At 49.5% G+C, this 14,339-nt stretch overlaps 2 protein-coding genes across 2 annotated transcripts in view; one reads left to right on the top strand and one right to left on the bottom strand.

Annotated features, from left to right (window-relative positions):
* LDAH (lipid droplet associated hydrolase) overlaps positions 1-14,339 on the top strand; it is a 554,138-nt gene that overhangs the window by 127,113 nt on the left and 412,686 nt on the right. The window lies entirely within an intron of this gene.
* Positions 4,852-13,903, bottom strand: GDF7 (growth differentiation factor 7). Its single transcript, XM_063299178.1, has 2 exons — positions 13,546-13,903; positions 4,852-5,813 (listed from the first exon to the last, which is right to left on the bottom strand). The coding sequence occupies exons 1-2, from the start codon at positions 13,901-13,903 to the stop codon at positions 4,852-4,854; spliced, it is 1,320 nt and encodes a 439-aa protein (XP_063155248.1).

Here is a 14,339-nt window from a genome sequence, read left to right as displayed (position 1 = left end):
GCTTTCAAAACAAATCACATAAAGACCATAGTGTAAAATACATATCTTGCTTTCCATAGGTGAAGGGAAATAATAAATATGCATGTATATTATACATGCCCGTATCAAGCAGCTTTATGTAAACATTTTCTGAATAGGAAGCAAAGTTTTGTGGATGAAGTATACTGATACAAATTCAATGAGTTCCTTGTTTTTCCACGTCATTACAGATCCCACCACTCATCAAAAGCAGACTTTCATTTACAACAGCTTTATCTTTTATGGCAAAACCCAGAATTGTTGCTCTTCCATTGTGGTTCTCCAAAACAGAAAATTATGTTAAGAGGTTTTGTTTTTTCTATCATTTTTTTTTAAATCTCCTTCAAATTGACCTTCACACCACATTTTATCTCAGCTGCATTTGTCCTATCCTCCCCTGTACCATCTCCCTAATTAAATACTGATTCCAGAGCCTCTCCTGCTGTGTTTTATATGTACAGTACATGTAGCTTTATGTCTGAGCAGAAGGAGATTTGTCCCAATGTTATTAGTCTGGTAAGTGTGCCAAGCCAGGGTTCCATTTTATAGCTAGAGAATGAAAATTTCTTCAAGGATGACATTTTGGGGGGGGGGGATGGGGTACAATCCAGCTTTTTTGAAAAAAGAACACTGTACCCTATCAGACTGAATTATTTCAGACAAGTATAAAAGACACTGAACCGTAAAGCCTGATGCGACTGATTTTCAGATCAGTGTCAGGTATCCTCCCATATATTTACAATGAATGTTTTGCTAAAATAGGAGCCTAATTCTGATGCATTTTATATTCTGTCACACAGAGATGATGATAAAGAGTGGGAGAGAGATGAAAGGCAGTAACACGAAGTGTCCAACCTCAAATTCCTAAAAATGTGCAAACTGGAAGTGTATTTATTAATGAAATGTGTCACCATTTCTAGTTCAGTTAGAGGTTGTGAACGATTAGAGCAAACATCCATGCAAAAGGATTTAACGGAAAGAGAAAGGGAAAGGGAAGTATCCTGTATTTCCTTAAGCCACTGTTATTTTACTCTAAACTCTAATGAAAAAAACTAGTACAAAAGTATCAAAAGGCCATCTAGTGAGTAACCTCCCTTTTTAGGTAGGCAATGGGGCCTTACATTTTCTAACCCATCTACCTATTTCTCACTTACAGCACATTCCTGTCAATAATATTCTGATAAAAGCTTTTAAAATGCAATATACGAGCAGCATTAAGCTCGGTGCAATATTTTTAACCGTAAAGCGTCAGAGAGAACAATGAACTGAGTGTAGGAACATCTACATATCAGTCCAGATTCGGCTTTAGTTGGCTACAGTCCAGCCAGAGCATGTCCCCAATTGCTCAAGCAGGCAGCTCAAGGACAGCAGAGGCTTATATTCATATGTCTAACTGAAAGCATCACCTGGACCTGCCAAGGTCTACTTCAATACTTTCCCAGTCTAATTTCCATTTAGTTCACACCTCAATTAAATCCTCAAATATCCCTGACTAGATAAATTTGGGAGGTGCTGTCCTTTGTCTCTAAAATGCATATGGGCTATAAGGAGCTATTACTTTCCCTGTGAAAGGGAGATGCAAGAATGGAGAAAGCACCACCTGCTGAATTTAACACCTCCATGCTGAAAACCAACTAAATCTACACTATATTCTCTCCTGCTAGAACAGAGTCTTCCCAGAATTCTGCCAATGCAGCTGTAGCGCAAACATGATGAACCACTTAATTTTCTACCAGCAATATGAGGCAAAAAGGGTTCCAGCTGTGGTTTCAGGTGATCTGTTCTTTAAAAAAAAAGTGGGGGATGAAAATGGATTGTTTATAGCATTCAGAGTATTAAATACAAATATAAAAGATGCACAGAAGTTTCCAATTTGTCCTGAATCTATGGAATACTATGATCTTCTGATCTATTCAGGACATGGGCATTCTGTATTCTTTTTTTTTACTGGGCTGCACTCTGAAACCCCAAAGAAATGAGCAAGCTGTCCAGCTGAAGGACTTGCAACACATTTCTCTCCTCTTGTAACCTTCCCTGGCAGTGTGTTATTAACAAGCCTTCAATCACCAAGACACCGAATTGGCAGGAAAAGATCATAATCGGAAGCAGAAGTTGAACAAACAAGCAATTCGACCTCCCTCTGTGCTTCAGAATGCTCCTGCCAATGGAAAGAGAGGCTACAACTGAGATGGCATCTCTAGGCCACTTCAGCCTGAGTGGATTTGCCCACTGAAAGCCTCCAAATGCCCAGCACAACGAGGAGAGCCCGATCTAGCAAGTTCAGTGTTTGTTTTCTGCCTCTTGAGTAAATGGTGAATAAGAACAACAGCTATTTTACTTAAGATTGGCAGCTGAGCATACCAATCAAAGAACATGCTGGGTTGTTAAAAGAAAAAATGGCATGACTTTTTGTGATATAGTAGATGCTGTTAACCACTAAAGGCAAGGGAAAAGAGTGTAACAGCCAGACAATATGGCACATGCCTTCTAATTCAGTTTTACCTTCACCAGCAATGGGGAGCAGATGCTGGAAGAGAGTTACAGCTCCCAGTAGCCCCTGGCCAATGGTGAAACATGCTGGGAGTGGTTGTTCACAACATTCAAGGGAAAGCCGGTTCCACTCGTGCACTGATGATGTTACCTAGTCAGGTAATGAAACGTCTGCAATCAACCAAGTTCAGAGAGCACCAAGGACTATGCACCTATAACTGTAGGTAGAATGTTAGGAGCAGTGCTATTTTGTTACCATCTCATGTTGATTTAGTCATTTCTGTAATACCTGAATAAGTCTGTAGTTCAGAGTCATTGGCTAACATATTCCATTGCATAGTCAAAAACAAATCCCTGGATTTAAGCTAAGCAAACTGAGGACAACCTTGATATCAATACTTGAGGTCGCTAGCAGACTTTGAACACCATTTAGCTCTGCCATGATGTTTCCCTGAGCACATCACTTAACTTTCTCTGAAATGAATTCAGGTGACTTATTTACTCTCTGTTCCTGGAGATGCTCTATGAAGATAAAGACAGCCCTGACAAGGACACAGCAGGCAAAAAGGGGAAGCTGCAAGCAGAACATCAGGAGTAGACAATTCGATGCTCTTCAGATGTTTTGGATTAAAGCTCTGACAATCCCTTGCCATTGGCCATGCTGTCTGGAGCTGATGGGAGTAAACATTCAAAACATCTGAAGGACATCACCTTAATCTACACCTCACTAAGTTGTTCTAGCAGCAAGCACACTCTTCTTCCCTCCCTCTGCATAATATTCCAGCAGTCACAAGAAGTAGCATTGTGCAAGTTAGTATATAATTTTGTCAGCAAAATTTTGTGGGGGTGGGAAACATGTCTTTTGATATTCAATCCAAAGTGGTGGTTATTATTATTAAATACCTGGTCAACATTTATTCATTATTCATCTGCATGGAGAAACGGCAATGTGTGCCAAGACTAAAAGCAGGAATGAGCAACTGACAATTTGTGGACCAAAGCCAGACCCCGCACAATTTTTATCAGGATGTGCTATGTATATGTGCGTGCTTGTAAACACACATACACAACCACACCCCCAACTAATCTGAAAAGGAAAAAATGCTTTCCAAGTTGAAATAGCCCACTTTTCATACAGTTTAAACTTTAAATAAAAATTTAATTCCGGGGCAGGGGCAGGTAACACCAACAAGGTGTTACTTAACACCTTGATGGTGTTTCCACAAGAACCCCACTCCAACCTAATTAAGAGGGTGGTGAGAACAGGGCCAGTCTCTCTTACTTCTTAATAAAAATGCTGAGGATTTGCTGGTGGGTAAGTGAAATGTATTTCTTTAACACGGCACTAAAGGAAGAGTGCTTTGGAGTATATTGGGAGACATTCCATTCCAGGAAATGACACAAACTCTTTCAAGAGCTGCAGATAGGTTCTACTTTCATGCTTCTGCAGCACCTTCTTGGAAAGGAAACGAAATCACTGCATGGTCCTAATAAGCTGTCTTTGGAAAGGAAGATGGCAAGATTAGTAAAAGTGGGATCATCAAGAGGGAGCAATGGAGGGCATTGGAAATGAAAGGGTCAGGAAGTGGTTTGCAAAACCATATCCTGTGGGACCCCACCCCTTGAAGCACAGCTGATCCATCATTCCCAGTCTTCCACTCAATAGGGAGTCTCTTGGTGAATTTCAGGGAATGTCCCCAGTGGCTGACAATGTGCCCAGGGAACCAGTGAGTCTCACCAGCCTGACCAGTGACTTGTGCGGATTGTGGGCTTTCAGAATATGCTCCGGAATCACGAGGAAAGTATAGGATGTGTGTATATGTAGATACTGTGTTTATGTGTGTGCATCACACAGACAGATATATGTTGCTACTGGTTCACCAAAGATCAGAAGCTGGAAAACTACCAGAAAGAAGTTTGCCACAAGTCATCTGCCTCAGCTAACCTCCAGGGCAGGCGAAAAGGCAAGCGGTCACCGAGGTCTTCTGGAGACTAGATTCCAAGAGAACATCCCCCTGCTTTTTCTTCTCCCGTTTCTTTAAAGTGCCCGTTTGGTGGCATTTTTACCCAAACCTCGGAAGCCGTCGGAGTGAGGGATGCAGCAAGCCCCATCACTCAGGCCTGAGTAAGTCAGTAGCGCCTCCACTAGGAACTGCTGAAGCCAATCCTCGCCTTTTCCTGCCGGAGATCTGCAGAAAGGGCGCGGCGCCCCGCAGGCCTAGCCGTAAGTCTGGTGGGCTTCCGAAGCTGCCAGGGCGAGGCGCGCCTGCTCCGCTCCGCGGGAAGCGCGCCCGGAGGGCTAGGCCGGAGCGGGAAGAAGACGGGGCTCCCGCGTCGCCGCCGTTACCTGCAGCCGCACGTCTCCACCACCATGTCCTCGTACTGTTTGTAAACCACGTTGTTGCCGGAGTCGATGTACAGGATGCTGATGGGGCTGAGTTTGGAAGGCACGCAGCAGCTGGGCGGGGTGGATTCGGGGTCCATGGAGTTCATGAGCGTCTGAATGATGGCGTGGTTGGTCGGCTCCAAGTGGGAGCGCAGCGGGAAGTCGCACACGCCGTCGCAGTGATACGCCTCGTAATCCAGGGGCGCGATTATCCAGTCATCCCAGCCCAGCTCCTTGAAGTTGACGTGCAGCGCCTTGCGGCTGCACCGGCTCTTCACCTTTTTGCTCTGGCCTCGCCCGCCCGCGGCCCGGCCCGCCAGCGCCGTCCGCCGCCGCCGCCGCTTCTGTTTGGCCAGAGAGCCTTGGCCTGACCCGTGGGACCCCAGCAGGAGCTCGGCCCCGCCGCTCAGAGTCCGAATCTTCTCGCGGATCTCCTTGAACAGGTTGTCTTTCCGCTTGGTGCGAGAGAACACCACCAGCAGGGCCCTCTCGTGGGGCTGCGAGGGCTGCTCCCTGCCGAAGCCCAGCTGCCGGGGGGGCAGCAGCTTCCCAGACTGGCCCGAGACGACCCTCAGCCAGAAGCAGAGCGCGGGCGGGCGCTGGGGGCGGCCCGCTTGCTCGGCCCAGGGCCTCACGGCTGCCCAGACGTCAAAGACCTCCCACTGGGGCGCAGCGGCCTCGCCGGAGCCCAGAAGATCCCCGGCTCGGGAGTCCAAAAGGCCCGGCTCCCGGCCTTCTGCCTGGTCGGGGCAAGTGGAGAGCAGCAGGCGGTGGAGCAGCCCTTCCGGGGAGGAAGCCAAGCTCCTGTTTTCGGCGGCTTTCCGCAGGATCCGCAATTCGGCCCCCACGACTTCGTCCGCCTCCGCCAGGGTAGAGATGTCGAAGAGGTATCGCTGCCCGGCCTCCCAGGAAGAGTCGTCTGGAAGAGAAGAGAAGAGAAATGGATGGGCAGAGGCTGCTTTACAGTGCCCTAAGAGCAGGCCGGCTCCGTCACCCCGGCCGCTTACCCAAAGGGATTCCCTCTCTGGCTGCCCTGTCTGGGAACGCCTGAAACGGCCAGCTGAGGAACCCATTTTCTCCTTCCCAATTTTCTTCCCCCGTTTTTCTGATCAATTGGAGACAGTTGCTGTTTGGACAAGCTTTGGGGGCCCAACCTCTGTTCTTCCTGATAGGGACCCTCACCGCCTCCCAGGAGTGTGGCCCTTGTTGCTTCTTATCTATAAAGGCAAGACCTTCTGAACATGCTCAGAGATATCCAGATCACACATTCGGTGCCTGCTGTAAAATAAGTTTAATCCACTGTTCTCCCAAAAAACTCATGAAGGCCAATTGTGAAATTGCATTAAAATTGTACTTTTGAGCATGTGTAGAATGTCTCAACACAGCATGGGGAAAGCTCTTGGGTTCAAAAGATGGCTTTGAAAAACACATAGGGAGGGTAACTTGGGAGCTGAAATCTATCTAATTTTCAAAAGTACAGGTGGAGAAGATCTGTCCATGGAAAAGACCAACCTAAAACCTCCAACCCCTGTCAGGTCAACAAGAGACACTGAAGGGTCTTTACAGCAAGCGTCTGAATTTATTTCTCAGCCCAGGGAAGGAATGGATTCTGGGGAGGGGGAGAGAAATGGGCCCATGTTTTTCTTCCCACGCTACCCACCCTCTTCATTGCTATGCGCCAAGTTAAACATTTCCCCAATCTGTCAAGGATCATTTTATTTGTTCACGTGTGTGCCTACTTGCACATTTTCTTCATTTAAATGCTCCAGGAGTGAAGGTGGAGGAAGAGAATAGTGCTGAGTGAGTTAATCCCTTATGGGGGTAACTCATATGAATCCCCTTCCCGTCTCAGCTCCTTTATGTTAGAAACCAGACATGAACTTTTCCTGGGATTTATTGAAATAACCAGATGTGACAATAAATATACACCATAACATTAAAATAAATAAAGGGAAGGAAGAGGCAAAATAAACAGAATGAAAAATAAAAGATTCTCATATGGGCTTTCTGAATGGTACCATGTGGTTCCCTCAGACACCTCCCCCAAATGCTAGACAAAATGAATCACCCCCAGCCAAATAAGGTGAACAGTGAAGCAGGGAGTGTCTGGCCCTCCAAGTGTTGCTGAGCTACAACTCTCAGAAGGCTGACTTTAAGCATCCTAGCTGGAGCTGCTAGGGGCTGGCTGATTCCCTAGTTCTGCGGGAACCAGTTTTATGCCCTTATGGTTTGAATTAGATCCGCCACGGCTTGGATTTTATTGCATTTTATTCTGATTGATGAATGGCTGTATTTATGATTTTATGGAATTTTAATTGTTTTTATTGTGAACTCCCCAGGGTCCCCCGTGTGGGGGAGATGGGCAGTGATAAAAGTTTGATAAATAAATACATCTAGTTCAGCAGTATCTGGAGGCAGTACCTGACCTTGGTTTATCTTTGAAGCTAGATAGGATCAGATCTGGTTAGTATTCATAGGGGATACTATCAGGAAATTCTAACTGTTTGGGCTTGACTGGAAAATGGAGGTGGGGGTGGGGTGGGAATCCTGGGAGAAGGTAATGGCAAACCCCTTCCACATAGCCAGAGTTACATATGTCCATGAAGGGGGTTGTATGTTTCATAGCTGGAGGAGGATGGGTCCTACAGCACTCATTAATTGTATGGGCTTGTTAATGAGTTGATTAAAAGATGCTTTTTCTGGACCAGTTGCAGTGGCCAACTGGATGCTTCTGGGAAGCTAATAGCAAACTCCAGTCCTGAGGACTTTCTTTGGAAAGCCTCTGTCTGTTAGGGCTCGAAAATGCCAGGAGTCATCTTAAAGTATCTGGGATATTGATTTTCAAACCAGTTTAAGCCTAGTATCCAATCCTACAGTTTATGGATTCTTCTCAAATGGGCCTGTGCCATCATCTTATCTGTCTTCAATTCTGATTCTGAAATTTCATTGGGCTTTCACCTTGGCCAGATTGGATTCTCTACCCTCTGCAGTTCTGTGGGGATGGTATACAAACATCCCTGATCAGCGGTGCTTATGTCTATGTGGAGCTGGCTCTGCGGAATCCCTAAGCCATATGCTCCTTTGTTGCTCTCTCTATAGGGGATCAAGGAAGATATACTGTATATTTATCCCATTTTAAAGAACTGCCCTGGTAGAGAGCACTATGTCTGTTTGTCACTGCTTCTATCTGACCAGAACCCTGGCATATCTTTCCAGGTTGCCCGATTTTGTGCTATCATTTGTGGGGTCTGTCCTACCTAAGGTTGATGTTTAGCACAAATTTTGGTGATGGCCACTGCTATTTGTACTACAGTTACTATAATGCATTTTATGTAATTTGATAGCATTTTTTTAAAGTTTTGTTAACAGTTATGGGTCTTTGTATTTTATTGTTGTGGTCTCTGGACCATAGGCCGTAATAAAGGTTTGATTTATTAGTGAAGCACCTAATTCTCTTTTCTTTCTTCCCAATAACTGGAATCAAGTGTCTGCCACTCCTGATGGAGCCAGCATAGAGCCCTTGGAGCAAGTGGTCACAGAAAGCCTTGAACGTCTGAGTGCAGACCAGGAACTTAATCTGCCTTCCCCAATCTATGGGCCTCTAGGTGTACTGAGGAAGCATGACTTAGGCCTGCTGGCTGGGAATTCTGGGAATTGTACTCCCGATACTGCAGGAGGGTAGCCAACTTGAGATAGCAGCTCTCAACTGATTTGAAACAGGGGTGTCCTGTGCCTGCTCCTCGCATCCCCCACTGAACTCAGTGCTTCAGGTCCGGTCCAGGGATCGCGTTCCTTCTTGGCTCTTCGGAAGTCCCCTCTCCCTGTTGCAGCGGCCACCCCGAGAGAAAAAGGGGGAGGCGGGGAGGCGCTGCAGAGGCAGCGGCAGCAAAGAACCAGCGAGCGCCCTTCAGAGCATTTACAGAATGTTATTCCGCTCGCTCAGCCCTCCCAAGGAAGCGTCTTCTGCCTTCGCTGCACCTGCAGCCAAGCTCAGCGGCAGTCCGGAGAAGCCGGCCGACGACTATCTCAACTTCTGGCGGCCTGACTTGCGATCTCTATCGTCACCCAGTCACCCTTGGTGCGGTGTAAAGTCTGCCTCGTTCCTGTTCCAGCGGCCCCACGCGGCAGTTCAGATGCTGAGCTATCCCAGACCGTTTCTTCGGCAGCCGCGGCCTTAGGAGGCCTCCGCGGCATCTCAAAACCTTCAGGGCCCCTGGAGCCTCGGCTCCCACCTCTGCAGGATTGGGACCAAAACTCAAATCAATCCAGCCCCGAAATCCTTCCCCTGCTGTTCGATCCCACTAAAGCTTCCCTTGGTGCGCCTCTAAGACACCCCGACTTTCTTCCCGTGTTGCTCACAGTTCGCCCAAAAGCAATGCCGCCTGCAGCCCTTTATGCCCGAAAAGCAGAAAACAAATTGCTTCTTACCGTCTAGGGTGGAAAGGTTTAACGCCTACACCTGCCACCTGCGGGCAGGTGTTGCAGGACCACACGTCCCATTGTTCGTCCTGGTGGCGCTCAATGGGAGTTGGAGTCCTCCAACAGCTCCCTAATAATATATAAGCAGCTAAGTATAACAGCAGCGGCTTTAGATTTATTTATTTATATATTTGATGACAGGACTCCTCTCCTCTTTCCACCCGATAATTTTTCTGCATTTAAAGATCGGCTGATTTTAATACAAGGGCTTTGGGATTTGTAGGTAGCTGCAGTTGCTGTCCTAAAAGGGATATTCTGGTATATTAGAGAGTGGGTTTTTTTGTTTTTGTTTTGTTTTTGAAGGGGCCTGCCACGGGCACAGCAGTGTGCGAAGTCTAAACGCAACATGTGATTTTTTTTTCTTTTGTTTTCTTCGTCTGCAAAGCAATACAGCAAGGAGCAATGAGGAAAGTCCGACTCACTAAGTTTAGTGACGCTTATTCCAAAAGCAGCGAACAGAGAAAAATTCGCGTGGTTAAAAATAAAGAAGATACGATGGGCAAAAAATAAAATAAATAAAACGCGTCACGCTGCTGCTGTTTCTGTTAGAAGAAGCATAACACAACTCAGTTTAATTTCGTTGATTTAGGGAGCCTGCTTAGATCGAATCAAAGTTAATGTTACCAAATTTGCTTTCTTTCTTTTTTAAATCCAGTTTGAGGCCACCGGCCTCAACTATTCTGTGCGACTTACAAAGAAAAAAAGAAAACAGCACGTATTTTAAAAGATCATAGCCTATCGGAAGAGTAATTCAACCAGCTGTAAAAACCAAACTTAACTAATGGGAACTCCGCAACCTCCCCATCATGGACTCTGTTGTCACAAGTTCTCCTAAATCCACAAATTTATCCTCGGTGGTATCCTCGCAACACTGAAATATCAACTTCATCAGTAGATACCTGTGCGCCTCAGCCTGCAAATTCATGGGACCTGCGTTTGTGAATACAAATAACAATAAAACTGAAAATCCTTTCGGCAGAGATTCCAACCCACGCGTACCCGCCGGAGTGAACGATACGTTTCCCTGGGGACGACCAATTACAATACTCTTAAGATTAAATCGAGCGGCATGTGGAAGATGCAGATCGGGTGAGCTGCTCCAACTGCCGAGGCAAAACGTTGCGCGGCAGCCCCGCGTTCCGATACGAAGAAGGCTCTTTTTCCAACCCTATCCCTTAGGAATTTTCTGCGTGCACTAATTTTCTTTGCCTTGTCCCGAAGCTCGCAGGTCCCGCGTGCATCAGATGGCAGCATGGGCACATGTCAACCTTGGAGGGCTGACCTTTCAAGGACGCCTCGTGTCCCGCGTCCCTAAGAGAGCTGACAACTCCGCTTCCCTCACTTGAGGCATCTCGTCTTTAACAGGGGGAAACCCTTGCTCGCCTAGCACAAAGAACCAGGAGGCAGCCGCTCCAAACCTTTCTTTTGGACTCGTTTTTAAACCTGCTTTAAAAGTGCCTTTCTCCCTCCCCAGCAGTACATCTTTACAAGGCGGTGTGCTCTCTGCCCCTGTTACTCTGGTTACCCTGTTACTTGGGTTCAGCTAGAAGTAACGGGCGACTAAGCTTCATCGGTAGGGCTGGCGGGCTATCTCTCCCCTCCTCCTCTTCCATTGTTCTAACACGGTGTTTCATAGGATGATCCTACACAGATCAGTTGGAAAGACACCCCCGCTGTATTCAAAGGAGTGTAAGTCGAACGCTGACACTAGAATAAATATTTGTCAGAAAGGGAGGATGGACCGGGAAGTTGTTAAGGCGAGTGCAGATCTTCTCGGAGTGTTTTCTCGGCCCTGGGCGTCTTTTCGGGTTAACAATGCAGGCCAAGGAAAAGAAAGGCGACGCTTGAGAAAAGTACTCAGACTAATTGGAGAGTTCCCCCTACTCCTGCAGTTTTAACCTCTCATTCCCTCATCCCCCTTCTCTTTTTTTCCACCCCCTTCTTGTCTTTTGATATGTTGTGATTTTGAGTCACCCGCGGCGTCCAACTCTGGAAAGTAAACCTCCACAAAGTCGTAGCAATGAATCACCGAAGTCCGCAAGGCAGCCAAATTAAAACGCAAAAAGGTGCGCGGTCCTTTAGGAGGAGACATTCAGAGCGGGCAGCCTCCACTGCCCCCTACTGAGCTCCCTTCTTGCGGGCTGCAAAGCGCTCTAATACTGGGTTGCAGTTCCGGCTAATTAAGAGACCAGCCAATCGAGGATCGGCGCTCCGAGACACTTTTGCTATTGGCTCGCCGTTTCGAGTCAAGGTGAGGAGCTCCTGGTTGGCGTTGGCGGCGCAAGACTCCCGCCGCCGTCGGGGAGGTCAAGAAGCGAGATAGCCGCGCCGCCCCTTCTTACCATTCCTCCCCGCCTCCCTCTTCCCGCGAAGGGCTCCGACGGAGCTGAGGTGACCCAAAGAACACCTCGCAAAAGCGACCCGCCGCCCGAGAGGGGCCCCAGCCGAGCCGAGGGAAATAAGGGGCGGGAGGGAACTCTGCCCTCGCTCTTCCTGACCCGGTGGCCAAAGAAGCGGGGAAGGGCCCCTCCCTGCTGCCGCCTTCCCGTCGAGGCAGGCCAAGCCATCCGGGAAGACGGCGGCCTCGGAAGCCCTGCCGGGGCGGCGATCGAACATCCCGCAGACCTGGCGGCCGTGGGGGTTGAAAGGAGTCTCCTCAAACTGGCCGCCCCGGCCTTCGCTTCTCTCCCGCGGCCTTCCACCTGCTAATATCCACCCCGCCCCCGCGCGCGCCCCATTCATCGCTCCAGCCAGCCTGGCTCCCGCCACCTCCACTCCCGCCATCAGGTGGCCTCGGTGCAGCGGCCGGCCCGCCCGCCGGGCAAGAAGGGAAGGGAGGCTGCGAGTCACCCTCGCCTCGCCCGTCTTGCATCTGATCAGAACACCCCCCACAAAGAAAAACGTTACAGTGAAAACTGCATTTTCCCTTGGATCAATGAATCCCAATTTCCTCTTTTTCCTCAGCTTCGCCTTTTCGTCTCCCCTTGGGTCTTCCTGACCTTCTCCGGGCAATTTTCCTCCCTCAAGAGCAACCGGATTCCCAGGCACGAAACCGGGAATTCAGTCACCCGAGCCCACCGTTGCTTCTGGGGTGATGCCATTACCACATCCGGGCGCCTCGCAGATCCCCAAACCCCGCGATTCCCCGAAGGGATCTGCAAATTTGATTCGACTCTGGGACGGGACCGAAACGCCACTCATACTTTGTGCGAGTTGTTCGGCGGTTCCCTTAGAAGCGGAGGCCAGTCTTCTGCAACCCGCACCCTATTTTATAACCCCTTCCTTCAGGTTACAACTAATGCAGCAGTTTGGGCTAAGCTCCACTGTGTCTGCAGTACGTTTTCTCCTCGGGTTATTGATGTTGAAAAGAACTGCAAGATCATTTATGATATGAAAACTGAAAGCCGTGAAATCAATTTTCAGTCTCAATGTCTAGATCACAAAAATGGCCATCCTGCAGAATCATTAAATCTTAGACTCTAATGGGACCACACGGTTAGTTTGCGTTAGATTAGGTAGGATCCTATCGATCTTTTGGATTAGATACGATGAACTGGGGACGAATTTGAGGCGAACGGAAGGTCACTTTTCAGTTGGCTCCCGTCTGGGTTTTAGTATCGAGGAGTCGATTTCCTTGTAGTCGGATTCGTTGGGATCTGTCGCTATTACAACAATCGTTTCATTGTTAGAAAGAACCCCCCCCCCCCCCGCCGCCGAACTGGGGAGAAGACGGCGATTGGAACAGACAGGGCTGAATTATTTCCCAACAGGACGGCGGGGCTTTCAGTCCCCGAATTCATTGCCCGTGACATCTGCAACAAACTCCCGACATTGAGACGATCCCCAGCAGAGTTAAGCAGAAGCGACTTGCAAGCCTCCAAGCGCCCCCCGCCCCCAGCATCAAACCACCCGGGATAGGTAGGAAGAGCGCTTGCTCATAAGGGGGACATCTCTGTTCTCCATCAAGACGCGCCGACCGAGCCAATCCACCTCGCCCTCCCGGAGCCTCCTAGAGGAAGAGGAGGAGGAGAGGGCTGATTCGGCAGAATCCTGCGCAACGGTTCGGGATACAGAGCACTCCTGGCCAGCTTCGTGCGCAAATCGGCCCGCTCGCGAAGAGCTCGGCCAGCAGCGCTTTTCCTGAGGGCTCCCCGGGCGGTTGGTTCGCTCACCTCGCGGCTGCGCCCGCGCCTGGTCTGCGAAGCCCGTGACGGTGTTGGCGAGGCTGCCCGGGACACCGCCGGTCTCTCCCTCCGGCCGGGGCGGTTCCTGGCCGCCGGCTAGGCGGTGGTAAAGTGCGACCATGTAGTCATGCGGCGCCACCGTGCCGTTACCGTTACCGAAGACGCCGCCATCCCCGCTCAGCCGCTCGCCGGGCTTTGACTTCCCGAGGCCGGGGGCGGCCACCACCGCCGCGTCGCTTGCCGCTGCCAGGGGCCGGACAGCGGCGGCGTCCAGCTGCCCGTGGCGGAGGCGGCAGGCGCTCCAGAAGCAGCAGAGGCAAAGCGCCGCGGCCGCCCTCAGCTCCATGCTCTCGCCGTCCTTCTCCGGCTCGTGGCAGCCCCGGCTCGGCGGGCTCCGGGCGGCTCGCGCAGGGGCTTTGAGGGCTCCTCGGACTCCCCGGCCGCTTTTTAACATTGTGTTAACTCGACGCCGAACCAACCAGGACAACCACCACGGTGGCAGCGGCTGGCTGGACCCTCGCAGCGCCCCCTGCCGGCCGGCCGCCGCCTGGCAAAGGCGCTGCGCCCGAAGGCGGGGAAACGGGAGGCGGGCGGAGTGGAGGCCTGAAGTAAATAAAAGAAGCGGGGAAAAATACAGCCCCCAATATAAACAGCCTCGCTGAGTCACATATTTGCTTTTACAAACTCTTCTTCCCTCCTTCCCCTTTTCCTGTTACTTCCCCTCCCGGTGTTTTTTTAACCGAACCCGTCGGAAATAACACCAGCCCGAGAGAGCTGGCCGG

This window comes from Candoia aspera, chromosome 1, assembly GCF_035149785.1.
Source record: "Candoia aspera isolate rCanAsp1 chromosome 1, rCanAsp1.hap2, whole genome shotgun sequence".
Classification (NCBI taxonomy): Eukaryota; Metazoa; Chordata; class Lepidosauria; order Squamata; family Boidae; genus Candoia; species Candoia aspera.
The sequence above is the reverse complement of the archived record's forward strand: the minus strand, read 5'-3'. Positions and strand labels throughout refer to the sequence as shown.

Excerpts from the sequence above, each read along its gene's own strand:
- GDF7 (XM_063299178.1), bottom strand. The coding sequence starts at position 13,903 with ATGGAGCTGAGGGCGGCCGCGGCGCTTTGCCTCTGCTGCTTCTGGAGC. Across the intron at positions 5,814-13,545 it reads GGCGCGGGCGCAGCCGCGAG|ACGACTCTTCCTGGGAGGCC; the intron begins GTGAGCGAACCA and ends CTTCTCTTCCAG.